The sequence below is a fragment of the Haemorhous mexicanus genome, chromosome 5, assembly GCF_027477595.1.
Source record: "Haemorhous mexicanus isolate bHaeMex1 chromosome 5, bHaeMex1.pri, whole genome shotgun sequence".
NCBI classification, from domain to species: Eukaryota; Metazoa; Chordata; class Aves; order Passeriformes; family Fringillidae; genus Haemorhous; species Haemorhous mexicanus.
In genome coordinates this window covers 11586996-11600874 of record NC_082345.1, presented here as the reverse complement: position 1 = coordinate 11600874, position 13879 = coordinate 11586996, and the positions used below count along the sequence as shown (strand labels likewise).

Below are 13879 nucleotides of genomic sequence, written 5' to 3'. Positions count from 1 at the left end.
TGCCTGAGTAGCTGAGCCCTTATCTGGGAGCCTTGGTTGTTGCTGCAGGGCTCCTGGGTGCTGGGTGTTGCTCTGGGAAACCAGCTGGAGAGTCAAGGTTGTGTGGGAGTGCTCTGGATAAGAGCATTGCACAAAGGAGAGCAATCAGCAGGGAGTGCTGCTCTCTCTATAGTTTCTTTCAGCTTCCCTCCCAGACAAGTCCCCTACCTCCTAATGCTTTTATCTGGCCTTCATTAAGTGTGCATAGAAGTATGCTCTCCTCAGACTGAGGAGGAGATGGAAGATTGGAGGATGAAATACTTTGTGCTCCTCTTTGTATCTTAAATCTCTTTTTGTCTCTTCTTAAATGCCAGAAAGATTCCCTTTCTCACTCTCTCTTGTAAGGAGAAGAGCAGAGATTGGATTGATATCTGGAAATGAATCTTTGTCTCTCCAGTACTGTACAATGCAGAAAAAGCAAGATCCCATTAGATGACCTAATTACTAGGATTCACCTGGGCAGCCGTTATTTTTAGTCTTCCTGCCTGTTCAGAGTGAAGTGAAGCAAGCTTTACATGGCTGTCAAAACAGGCACTCATTCTACTTTTTCTCCTCTTAAAGCAATAAATCCCTCAGAACTACTGCAGCACAAAGAGATTTATTCATCCTGGATTACCTTATTTCTGTGGGGCATCCAGCTTAACAGCTTCCTTCTGCAGGACAAGGGCTTGGAATTTGAGGGTATTTTTTTGAGTGCAATATGATTTGTTGGCACACAAAAGAGGCTGGCTTGTCTTCCCCAGTCCAAAAGGCAGCTTGTGAAACATACGGGGAGAGGAGTGGGTCTTGCAGTGCTGGAAGTGCAGTGTCAGAGTCAAATCCCAGTTGGGGTGGGTGGCAATCCTTGTCTTCAGCATGTATGGGTGGTACAGATTGAAAAGCAGAAGAGTAAGAGAATAAGAACAGGAATAAGAATGAAGAGGGGGATGTCCACAGAGACACACCAGACCTGAGAGTCTGGCTGTGGTGTTAGCAGCTGTGCCAGCATTTCCCCTTTCAGTACTTGAAGGGGGCCTGTATCAAAGATGGGAACAAACATTTTATCATTTACCTGCTGCAGTAGGACAAGGGGTGATGCTTTTAAACTAAAAGGGGGTCAGTTTAGGTTAGATATAGGGAAGAAGTGTTTTTTTACATTTTGGGTAGTGAGACCCTGGCACAGGGGATGGGATGGGATGCCCCATCCCTAGGAGTGCTCAAGGCCAACTTGGACGGGGCTGCGAAGTAGTCTGCTCACTGCAGGGAGTTGGACTAGACGGCTTCTAGAGGTCCCTTCCAAACCAGGCTGTCGAACGGCTGTGGCCCCCCTTCCCGCCGTGCCCTGCCCTGGCCCATCCTCCGGCGGCGGCTCCGTCCCGCCCGCGCGGTCCCGGCTCTGCCGCGGGGCTGCAGCTCCACCGTGCGGCACCGCCGCCCTTCGCCCCCGCACGGGAGGGGTCCCCTCCACTTCTGAGACAGGCCACGAGAGCTTGCCTTCAAGGGAAAGGCGTGGTTTGCCCCAGAAATGGCGAATACTGTAAGGAAAAAAAAAAAAAAAAATAGATCAAGACTAACGTACTTCCCCCTCTGTCTGTTCTCAGTGATCCCTTACAGGTCAGTGATAATTCCCATCAAAAAACTAAGCAATGCAATAACCACATCAAACCCGTGGATATGTGTGTCAGGAGAGCTGGGAGATAGTGGTGTCATGCAGATTCCTAAAAACCACCTAGAAATGACGTTTGAGGTGAGTATGTGCTCTTCACATTTTCCTTACAATTTGAAACATGCTTCCAAATAAATACTAATTTGTTAAGGGGTTTTTAAGAGCACAGCATTTCAGATTCTGTCCTGATTTTCAGCATCACTGTAGGTTCAAATATGTACAGGAAAATGGCCTGCCCCTCTTGTGTGAGATGAAGGTTTCCTGTGAGCACACACCACTTATAACCACAGGCCTTGCTGCTGTGTCTCTCCAGCCCAGAATTCCTTACCTTGCCTATGTATGTCCACATGTCATTCCCTTCCACACCTCCTTGCCTAATTTTCCCTTTCAGTGCTTATTTCCAACTCCTCATCTCCCTTCTAAGTTTTTTTTCCCTTCTTTCACTCTGTCTTTCCACTAACCAGCACCCAGGTCCCTTTTGACCTCTGGCCATCCCAAATTTCTTCTGAGCATGTTGTCTGGTATTGCTCTTCAACATCCCAGCCTCAGGTGCTGTCCATGGCACACCAGGAGCTGCCATTCCCACTGGGCTCTCTCCCCTGGGCTTGCTGGGGTTTTCTCTTTGCTTTCCCCTCTGCTTTCCCACCCAGCAGTTTCAGGCTGGCTCAGTGCCATGCCAAAGCAGCTGGTAGCAGGAATTGCAGGGAAAACCCCATCAAGTTCCTCTAGCTTCAGGCTGTACCATATCCATTAAGGAGTCATTTTGTAGGAAAATCTGCTACTGAAATTGAGGTTGCATCCACTGAGCATATGCAGACTGATATTCAACAACAATAGCAAAAAAAACCTCTTGCCAAATGCAGGTTGATTTTGACAAAGAGAGGGTATTTTTGAGATAAGTGTCCACATCTCATTCAGATATTACTGGTTGGTAGAAAAGATCTCCAGGCTTTTAACAGACAGAATGATATATTTAGATATTTCTAAGGACCATATTGATTCTGTTCTGGATTATTCCTTTGGCTGAAGCTTTCCTAAAATATCAACTTGGGTAGCCACCCACTTGTAGAAAATGTCAGCCCAAGCTGCTTGTTTGGCAGCATCAGAAGCAGTGTAAACCGAGGTACTTCAAGGGAAGTGCTTAGGTGACATTAGCAGATGTTGTTGCCAGCCCCACCTACAATTACATCTTGCACTGGAATTCTCAGTGCCTTGTTTTCCTTCTTCCGTGTCTTTGTGATGCTGAGTCTCATGTTAGTGGTTTTTGTTTGGGCCAACAGTAAGCGAGTCAATCTTAGAAAATAATAGAGGATTTAGGGACTGCTGCATAGTGTGGAGTGAGCCAGCTGAAGGTCAGTATGCTCCAAATGGATTTTTGAAAAGCTGTTTATATTGAAGATCTATTTCTTCTGCAAAAGCACATGTTTTTATCACCCTACTCTGAAATGTGTAATTAATATTTCTCAGTATATTCAGAGTGAGTGCTTCCAACAGAAATATATTTCTGAATATTCAAAATATTCTGAATATTCAGAAATATTCAGAGTGAGTGCTTCCAACAAAGGATGTAATCTCTCCACAAGCTTTTAACAGTTTTATTTCTTTTCTGTTGTCTTAAAATAATTATGCTGCTTTTGCAAATACTCTGCATGTTTGGTCGAAAATACTTGTTCTATAAATCACAGAGAACTGGAAAACTGAATAAAAGCCTATATTTGACCATATGCCTGCATGTGGTGGGGGTGTGTGTTGTCTGTTCTCTTTTAAATGAAGCAAAAACTGTTACTCATTTCAGTGCCAGAACTTGGGGAAGCTGACGACCGTTCAGATTGGTCATGACAACTCAGGGCTGCTGGCCAAGTGGCTAGTTGATTGTGTCATGGTCAGGAATGAAATAACAGGACACACGTACAAGTAAGCAACAAGTCATAATTTTCCTTGTCTGAAATTCTTTATTTAGAGAAATTCTGAATGTAGAGAAAGCAAGAAGGCATTCACCTTCTCCTTAACTCTGATTGCAGCTGGTTTGGGTCTCTGATAGAGTTGGGTTGGTCTCCCCACCCCCTTGGTTCTCTCATTTCAGTAGCCCTAGTTGAAGTCAGATAATCTGATAAATATTTAATGAGATTTGAATGCAGGATTTTCTTTGCATCTTTCTGAGACAGGACAGACAGTATGGGTACTTTTGAAGTGATCTGTATGTTTGTGTCTAAAAATTGGATCTCTTGATTTAAAATAGTGTGGTAACATTGTGCACAAATTACCTCTTGAAACTCCAAGAGCTGAAATGACTGGGGGAAATATTAAGAAAATAAAAAGTTTTGATGATTTCTTAATCTTATGTTGAGCACATACCTCTGTGTCAAAATGGTCTCCTAATTTGCCATTGGTTTTACAAAATGTGACTAAGCAGACACAGTTTCTTTAAAAAATGTGAACTTGGAAAACTGCAATTCAGAGAGGTGAGCTCCAGATCTCAGAGTTGGCCACGGTGTGTAGGGGGAAGTAGGAGAACATGGGATAAAATGACTGGGTATGGACGTGTGCATGGATTTCATTAGGGTTGTGTATGGGTACAGCAGTAAAATGTGAGGTGAGGTCTGGTATGAGGAGATGTCACAGCCTCAGCTGGGTGGAAATTTTGTAGGGAGTTGGTTGTTAATCATCACAATGCTCTTAGACTGCACATCAGTTGTGGCTGCAAGTGCAGAATAACTCAGCAGAAAACAAAATGCGGACCATAAAATATGTGTAACACAAGCTTTGCATATTTCCCTGTTTCTAAGGATGATCAGTTGTGGTGCAGAGCTCTGCTTGGTGAGAATTTTCTGGAGCAAAGTATTCCCTGTCTGTGTTTGTTGGGTGCCAGCTGTCCCCCAGCTTTGAGACCAGGCTGCTCTGTGTTGTGGCTGACCTGTGCTTGTCCTGGGCATGTGCAGGTTCCCCTGTGGGCGGTGGCTGGGAAAAGGCGTGGATGATGGCAGTCTGGAGCGAATCCTCATTGGAGAGCTGGTGTCCTCCGCCTCCGAGGAGGAGCTGGGAAAGCAGTGCCGCACCCCGCCCCAGCAGAAGTCTCCCACTGTGACTCGGCGGCTGAGCATCACTTCCCTCACAGGGAGGAACACCAGTAAGTCCTTGCCTTCCTCCCCAGGGTTGTAGGGAAGGGGTCAGCTGCCAGCTGCTGGGAAAAAAGAGCTTCTGTGTGGGGGTATCAGTCGTTGGTTTTTCTGGGTCTGGATTGAAGGTGCTTGAGACAGTGATTTGTGTTTGGACTTGAGTGTTTATTATTTCTTACCAGTAAGACAGTCTCATTACTGTGAGTTAGGCAGCTTTTCATCAGAAGGCACAAAATGGCCAACAATCTCTTGGTACAAGGTCTTTTAAGACTAAACTATCCAATGAAGAGCTGACACCTGGATTATTTTCCCTTTTAACCCAATAACTGATCCCAAAGAGCTGCAATGCAGACTTTTCTGCCCAATTACAAAATGCCACCCAAACCCATGGAGAAGAAGGAGGAAGAAGCATGAAGAAGAAACCCAGGATGACACCCTGTGCCCTCCATCTTGCTTCCATCCACAACATACCAAAAATCCCAACACCTAAATTTCTCACCAGGTGATACACCTACACTACTCTCTATAATCTATTTCACACTTTTGTGGATTCTAGTCTATCCTGAAGTCTAGGAAACTTTCTCCATGAATAAGGGTCAAAGTCAGTGCTCCCCTGGGGGTTAGGGCACCCCAGAACAGACAGAGAAATATTCCCAGTGCCCTGGGTTTCCATACTTCTGTGAACAGGAGGGTTCATCCTGAAGCAAGGCTTGGTGCAGAGCAGCAGCTGCAAGCCGATGAGCTTTTCCTGCCTTCCCTGGTTGGTGTTTGCTCTGTGACGTACACATTGCCTCTTTCAATGTCCCCTTTTGACTGTTGAGAGATAATAATCTCTGTCTTTGGAGCATGGAGATATGAGATGAAGGAGGAGGAGGCAGCAGAATTTGCAGTAGCTGATGCTGCTCCGCCTTCCAGCTCACTTTGCAGTCTGTGGGAAGACAGGCCTCTCTGAGGGCAGCTCAGAGCTTGATGTGGCTGCTGTGAGCTGCCTTCTGGCAAAGCTTCTCTGCAGGGACCCTAGGGCACATCGACCTCACAGCCCTAAAATTAGCTCTTATGAGTAACTGCACTTGGCTGCAGCAGGACACAGGACTGTGAGGGTCACACGAGGCATTCTCTGCTAAAGCACAGCGATGGGACAGTGTAGATCCTGTTCATACCTCTGTCCAGCTCCTGTAAAATTAGAGGACATGAGTGCTGAAATGTCAGGCAAGCAAAGATTAACCTCCAGCTGGTCTGCTCTCCATTCCACAGAGCCTAATGCAGGGCAGATCCAAGAGGGAATTGGGGAAGCTGTGAACAACATTGTGAAACACTTCCACAAGCCAGAGAAAGAGGTAATTCCTACTTTTCATTACTTGCCTGCAAATTTTTATAGACAGAAATGGCACTGAAGTACCAGTAGATGTACTACCTTTAGATCTGAAGTTTCTGGCATCCAAACAAGGCGAGTTGTACTTAACCTGCTCTCCCTTTTCCACAGAGAGGAAGCCTTACCATTCTGCTGTGTGGGGAAAATGGTCTGGTTGCAGCACTGGAGCAGGTCTTCCACCATGGATTCAAATCAGCTCGCATTTTTCATAAGAATGTCTTCATCTGGGATTTCATAGGTGAGCTGTATATGATTTGGAGGAGAAGGTTTAGGGCAAAATGACTCCTCACAAGCAGACCTTGGATCCTCATCAGCTAGGGGGCCATTTCTCCTGCCAGGCACCTGCTCCAGGTTGCATTAAGTCAATGAGAAACCTGATGGCAGATGAGAAGTACTAAACTCTGTGTAAGAGAAGAGTGTGAGTCTGTGCAGAAATTTAAGAGTTCCTAGTCCAAACAGCTGCTTTTCTGAGAGGAACAAGGCAGGCTGGAGGTGGGGATAGAGGAGCAATCAGTGTTGAGGGAGAACTAGGAAAGGGCAGGGAATGAAAGGTTTTGATTCCTGGTTTATGAGAACTCTCCTAATCATTGCACTGGTGATCCTTAACTGTAGGCCTGTGTAGGGGTAATTTAAGATGTACTTCCTCCCTTAGAACAGGCTTGCAGGCAGAGTTGCTCAGCCTGAGGGCAAGTGCTTACTCAGAAAAAGTGAAAAATCAGTGCTGATGGTATCACTTACAGTGAAAGCACTGAGGGGTGCTCTGGAGCTGCTCCTTGGTGTTACCTGTGTTAGACATCAACCAGACTGACCGGTGCTATGCCGTGGCAAAGGTGGAGGTGACCACCTACCTGTGGTCTTCAGAGTCAGGAATTCATAGATAAACTGTGGAACAGCTCTCAGCTGGTTGGTTTTTTAAGGATTCCCTCGTGTGATTCTGTGTCACAATGAAGTGCTGCTTTTCACTGGGTTCTGATGTTCTCCCTACCACAGAGAAAGCTGTTGCCTACTTTGAAACCAGTGATCAGATTGGAGACAATGAGGAGGCCCTTCTGCTTCAGAGATCTTCATGCAAAACCTTCTGTCATTATGTCAATGCCATCAATACAGCTCCAAGGAACATTGGAAAGGATGGCAAATTCCAAATCCTGGTTTGCCTGGGGACAAGGTACCCAACTGCTCTTCGTTATGTGTGTCCTCTGGCATTAGACTAGGAGAATATTTTTCCACCATTGTTATTACCTTTAGTTTTCCATTTTAAGACATCTCACACCTGTCTATCATCCTGTGCCTATTTTAGACAGCTTCAGTACTACGTCAAAAATTGGAGCAAAGACGCCCTAATAATACATGGCTAGTGTCTAAACTGCTAAAAATGTTTTGAGCTTTTTTATAACTGGTAGCTTGACAGTCATGTGTATGAAATGTGTCTTGAAATGCTATTTTTGATGAAGTACTGACTTTGAGAATGCAGAGTTCCTTTTCAGGAGCTGGTGAATTTCTAAATCCTCATTCAATTGCTTGCGAAAATGGGATGCCTGTTATAAATGTGACAGAGCTGTTCTAGATGAACCTTTCTTTCCTAATAGGGCGCTTTCTGTCTTGCACTTGGGGAGGGGGGCAGGAGGGTGGGACTTAGTTGTATTTTGGGGGGTAGAAGTTGGTATATCTAGAAATAAGTACCGTTTTTGTCTTATCTGTCTGGATACTTGGAAAACCAGTTGGCAAACAATCTGTCAGTGTTTCCTTGAGTTTTACTTTCCCTATTCCTGATCTGAAAATGTCCCTGAATTCTTAAAAATGTCCAATTCTGCTAATACCTTTCAATTTTCATTTCTACAGTGGGTAGTATTTTACTAACCAAATAAAGGGTCGCGATTACACAGCAAACTTGTACGTGCCAACAACACCCACCGCTCACCGAAAGGGGCTGCATGTTTTGGGTTGTGCTCTTGGAGAAGAATTCCAGTGTGATATCTGTGGTAGTGGGTGCTAAAACAATTCCTGTGCTGCCCTTTTCAGGGACCACCTGCTGTCTCAGTGGATCCCGCTGCTGGCGGAGTGCCCGCCCATCACCAGGATGTACGAGGAGAACGCTCTCCTCCGGGACCGCATGACTGTCAACTCCCTTATCCGAGTCCTACAGACATTGCAGGATTTCAACATCATCCTAGAAGGGTCGCTCATTAAAGGAGTGGATGTTTAGCATGGCTTTGCTGAGAACTTCATTACTCCTCTCCCAAACAAGCAAACCACAATTGAAGACCTGTCAGGACTTGAATGCCATGGTAGTGCACCACTGTAAGGCAAAGCTGCTGGTGGAAGCAGGATTGGGAAGCCCAGTTTGTGCCCGATGGGGACTGGCCTCTAAAGCTGCAGAAAGCTAAGATGCAGTATTGTAGTTTATTTGAAACAGAAATTTAGTACAAAAAATAGAGTATTTTCATGTGTTAGATGTGTGTAAATATGCTATCTTTCTTTAAGAAATTATATTACTCTAAGAAATTTTTCTTAGAGTGAATGTTCTTGTTCTGACTATGAGTAGCTTAAACCCAGGGGAAGGACTCGGGGAGGGAGGGAAGGACCAAGGTGGGAAGGGATGCCGCTACTTGCTTGCGAGGAAGAAGCCAATCAACGTGTAAATACAGCGCAAACTCAGCAGGGCTTTTTTCAGGTATTGCAAATTAATACAGCAACTATCCTTCTGTAGCCATTGTGATCGTGTCACTCCTGGAAATGCTGTAAGCATATGCTGGTTTACCCTACTGTACATGGTCTCTCTTAGTTTGTTATTTGTTCAAAGACTCGCCTTCCCATGCATGGAAGCAGTGAGTCGTTGGGGTTTGTTTTTTTTTTTTGTAAGGTCTTTTGTGTCACTCCTGTTGATCTCCAAAAGGGGAAACAAGTGTTGGAATGCTTAAACACTGGAGAGGAGGACTGCTGTCAGCCTCAGAGCCTGAGAGGATGAGACACCTGTTGAAGCCTTGCTGCTGCAGCCTGAGATGGGGAATGGTGGCTTGCTTGACTTGATCAGTGTGTCCCTACCCTGTCTGGATGTTCTCATGATTCACCCTCACCCTCAGCCAGTCTGTGTTGTGGATGACCTTTTTATTTTTCTCATGATGAGGAATTTGGTTTATGCCAAATTCTTGCTGTACTTGAGAAGAATCACTGCTGTAGAGCAAGAAACGCTGCTGTTGCTGTGCTACCAAACTGTATCAGCTGGCTTTGAAATGCTGACAGGTTGAGTCTTCCTTTATCCTGCAGAATGAGTGTTCCTGGGGGGGTACAGAATCTTGGTAACTTTTTTTTTAATTATCCAGCTACAAAAAAGAAAAGAAATTAGGCAAAAGGAGGGGAAAAAAAATGATCTCATGTTGGTATTTTGAGGCTTCTCTCCTACACTCTTTCCAGTTAATATGTTACGAATACAGTGCATATGTGGAGATACAGCTCTTGATGAGGAGCTGGGAGCAACTGTATGCTACAAACTGAACAAGAGATGATATCAAAACCACCTTGTGAATACCATGCAGCAAATACAGAGTGTATTTTCCATTCTTATGGATGGGAGTTGGAAGGGTCTGATGACACAGTTGGCTTCGCCTGGTTTTAATTTTTGGAAGTTAGTTCAAATGCAGGTTTTTGTTTTCACTTGTTAATTCCCTACAATCTTGGGCCTTTGGTGAGTGGATTCTTTGGAGGTCTCACTTGGAAAGCCCCAGACTGGTTCTGGAAGTGTGCTGCCTTGCACTGTGCTCTCAAGTGGCATCAGGAGGGGCTTGGCAATGGTGGACAGTGGCAGCTCTTGGCATAGTGTGCACATGGTGGAAAGAGGGATGGGAGATAAGGAAAAAGAAAGAGGATGAAAATTAGGGTTTGCTTTCTCACCTGCCTTTTGTCAAGCCTCTGTACTTGCATGTGGTCCCTTTGCTGCTCAGTTCTTGGAACAGCACTCCCTTCAGTGTCAAAGTTTCATGTCAGACTCCCAGCCAGAAGAAAACTCTTCGTGTAACTTTGTTTCATTGGAGAGTTTTATGTTATAGAAGTCTTTTCATTTCTAAGAAAGCAGTAAGATAACACTGTCAAGGAGCCTTCTGCTTTAATGAGGGTTCCAGCTTTCAATAACCATTCTTTCCTCCTGAGCTTGTCCTTCCTTAAACTGACTGAACTCATCCCAAATACTGCAGGCAGCATGGCCGTGTCACTGCTGTGGGTGTGAGTAACTAATGTAAAGGCTGTGAATGTTGTCTTGACTTAGTAGCCAGAGCCCACAGCTGTGTGACATCTCTTACATTGCCAGAAATGTGAAATTTGGGGTGTTAGGTTTTCTGTGTAGCCAGGCATGTCTGCCTAAAGTCAGCAGACAAAGCATGACAGCCCTTCAGTAGCAATTGAAAATGTGTCCCTGTACTTAACTCTATCAATGACTTACACATTTAGCACCAGAAACCATGTGGCAGCATTATTTGGTAATGACTGCTTGGGATGTTTTGATTTCTATTACAACTCAGGCCTTTCATGTCTAATGACTGCTGTACAGGATTTTTTCATGCCCAGCCCAGTCTAAGTGACTTTCATTTTCTGAAATAACCACCTCGTTAGTCCTTGGATTTCTTCACAGCATCATCTGCATTTGCAGGCTGGGTGCTTCCCAAAGTACATTGCTGCAGACTTCTCCAAAGGCTGGGTATGACTGGAGCAGTTGTAGCATTCATCTAATATGACAAAGGTTAAGTGCAAACAGGATAAAGGAGAAATGTAGGCACCTCTAAAGGCCATTCATTTAAATGAATAAACCACATACAGAGAAAAAAGGCAATAACTACATTAAGTCTTTCTTAAGTTAAAGGTAGTCAAAACCAGAGAATTTTTAAAATTCAGATCAGGGCCTTTCCCCATTTCAGACTACATTAAGAAACCTTTAGCACTTAACACAACTTCACCTCAGCTTTTTCAGCAAGTGTTGACTTGTTTGGTTTTGTCAGGTTTCACATCATATTAATAATGATAGAATAAAAATTATGTATGTCTCATGTTTCCTTCTAGGCAATAAACCACCCCAAGATACGTGGAAAGGGGCACAGCTGAGTGCCTCAGATTCCTAGAGCAGTTATTTGACAGCCTTGGGAGAACAGTTCTTCATTGTGAATTTTTATTCTACTGTGTATGATTTTTTTTTTTGTGGACTACTTTTGTTGATTGGAAACTGTGAGGGTTTTTTTTTTCTGTAAGGTTTACAGAAATCATTCTACCCACTAGAATGGTGAGAAACCCATCAGGATTCTTCTAAGCTAACACAGCTTTTACTTCAGTGTTAAAGCACCTTCTTTGGTTGAGAAAGGGAATCTTGGAAAAGACCAAAGCTCTCTGGTATCTGCTTTGTAAAAAAAAAAAAAAAAGTCCTGTCTAATGCCCATCTGCAGTTGTCTGAGTTTGCATAGTCCAGTTGTACTAACAGCCAGCATGGTAACTTGAGGGAGTCAGAGAATCTAATGCCTCACTATGTACAAAATGTGTATTTATAATTCTCTGAAATAAATGAAATTGTACTGTTTAGTGAAAAATCTACTCTTGTTTATTCCAAGTTGGTTTGTGTAAGTAGCTATCATTGTTCAAAAACGTGTAGGGTATTTTTAGGGTAGTTGTTTGAGGGAATTCCTCCTTTCAATCAAATGAAGGTGCACATTGTGAGGGGAAATGTTGTGTGTTACACTTGAAATGTAAAATGTGCCCTGTATAGCTTAAAACGATCCCTAAATGTCTCCATTGAGTATATTTTGTCTTTACATTATTACTAACAGAATAAGAACTGGATTATTTTCAAGACAGCATTAGTAAAAGTATTGTTATCTCAAGCACTTTAACATACACACCACAAACCGACATGGGTTTTTCAGGTTTTGAAGTACATTGAAATACAGCTTTTCATGCTATGTCCTTTACAAATAAAACTGTGAGAATAATGGTTGGTGTCACTTTCTCCTTGCAGAAGAACTCAGAGATTTGGGATTCAAGCTGAGGAGCTGCTCTGAGCCTGGAGGGAACAAACCACACAGAATAATCCAGCTGGTGGTGACTCTGGTACAGGGACCTTGCTGGAGCCAAGCTGGGGAGAAGGGGGTGTGAGGGACTGTTCCCAAACCAGCCCTTCTGCCTCCCCTGACACAAAGGGGAGGCAGAGACCATGCTGAGCCCGAGCAGCTCTTTATTCCAAGGCTTGGGTGGACAATGTGGCTGATTGCAGGGAAGAGATGGGATCACAGTGAAGCTGAGTTCTTACCAGGGTGGCGTTTGCTCCGCAGCTGGGATGGCTTTGCCCTTGGTTTGTGGAAGAGTGGGAAGAAGGAGGATGGGATTAACTTGTAGCAAAGGATCTCTTTCCTCCCTTGATATGGGTTGCTCTGATATTTGAACTCAGGCTTAGAATGCTGGGATGAAGCTCCTGCTCTCCAGTCTGTCAGGCAGCATGTTGTAGAAGGAGGAGGGTTGATGGACAAGGGAGAGATGGATGCCTACAACAAAGAAGGTGCAAAGAAAAAAAAAAAGAAAATATAGTGGAATACCCTCTATTCTAAGTTGGACTAGATTTTTAGAAATTTCCCCCACGTCCCTGCCAGCTTCAGATATGTGGAAATGGCAAAAATACGAGAATTTCTGGAAACTTTGACACTTTGAAATGCAGAACCCTGCATGAGTGTATGTATGGCATGTGTGAGGTGCAGCATGTCTGTTTATTTACTTTAACTCTCTGTTTAGAAGAGGCAGAGAATCTCAGGAGAGGATTGAAAGTCTTAGAGCTTGGGACCATATATGTGGGAATCCTGAAATATATTGTGTGATGATACTGGTGCTCATCAACATTATAGATGTGAATAAAATCTATAGAGCTGCTTATTGTCAAATATCAGTGGGTGGGGTGGCCATACCTTTACACCTCCTTACTAAATGTGTATAAATTAGAGATAGTGAGGTCTGACATCTAAAAGGCAGTCAGTACTTGAAGTAGGGCAGAACTAAGCTTGTCCAGGTGAGCAACTACAAATAACTTCCTCTCCACTGTGCTGTCATTGATGCAGTCTGGGAGCCCTGCAGTGTTTTCTGCAAAGGAGGAATAGAAGAAAACTGAGAAAACTGACATGGGTAGGAGGTGATGTAGCTCATCAATCTGGTTTGTTCCTTTCCAGCATTTCGGGTAGGTTTGTTCAGTAAAAAAAAAGAAATTGTTTTCAGTCAAGTGGTGAGTGAAACTGCTTCTCTGGCTGTCACCCCATCAGCTCAGAGTCTGAGGCTCCTGTGGCTGCAGTCAGAGAGCATTCGTTGCTGACATTCCTGATTTCTCCCCTGCTATTCTGTCAGCCATGTATCATAAGCTGTTTTGAGCCCAGCTCAGGGTGTGAGGGGAATGGGGAAATTGCTGTCTGGGTCTGCTATCTGGTGGCTGGTAATGGTAAACTCCCTGCTGAAGCCTCTGCAGAGCTGATTTGTCAGTGGGGAGCTGTGGTGGTTCTGCAGGAAGGCTTTGCACTGCACAGGGCCCATCTGCATTCCCTGCAGACCTCACAGGGCATCTCAGATCCTCTGAATGAACTTCCTCTGTCAGAATGTGACCAGGCCAAGTATTTTTGCCTTGAACCAAAGCCCACCTTTGGAGAGGGAGAGAAGCCTTAGGAAGAAACACAGCCAACCCCCCTGATCCTTACCCACAGC

At 44.4% G+C, this 13879-nt stretch overlaps 1 protein-coding gene across 3 annotated transcripts in view; it reads left to right on the top strand.

The window, feature by feature from the left end:
- The window catches only part of DENND5B (DENN domain containing 5B), a 104919-nt gene extending 92784 nt beyond the window's left edge, over positions 1-12135 (top strand). For all 3 annotated transcript variants that reach the window (XM_059845891.1, XM_059845892.1, XM_059845889.1), the window contains 7 exons: positions 1620-1765; positions 3480-3598; positions 4624-4811; positions 6055-6137; positions 6284-6410; positions 7163-7337; positions 8192-12135. In XM_059845891.1, the coding sequence (XP_059701874.1) occupies positions 1620-1765; positions 3480-3598; positions 4624-4811; positions 6055-6137; positions 6284-6410; positions 7163-7337; positions 8192-8375 (1022 nt within the window). In that variant the 3' untranslated portion in view covers positions 8376-12135. The remainder of the gene's footprint in view (positions 1-1619; positions 1766-3479; positions 3599-4623; positions 4812-6054; positions 6138-6283; positions 6411-7162; positions 7338-8191) is intronic.
- The last annotated feature ends 1744 nt before the right edge of the window (positions 12136-13879 follow it).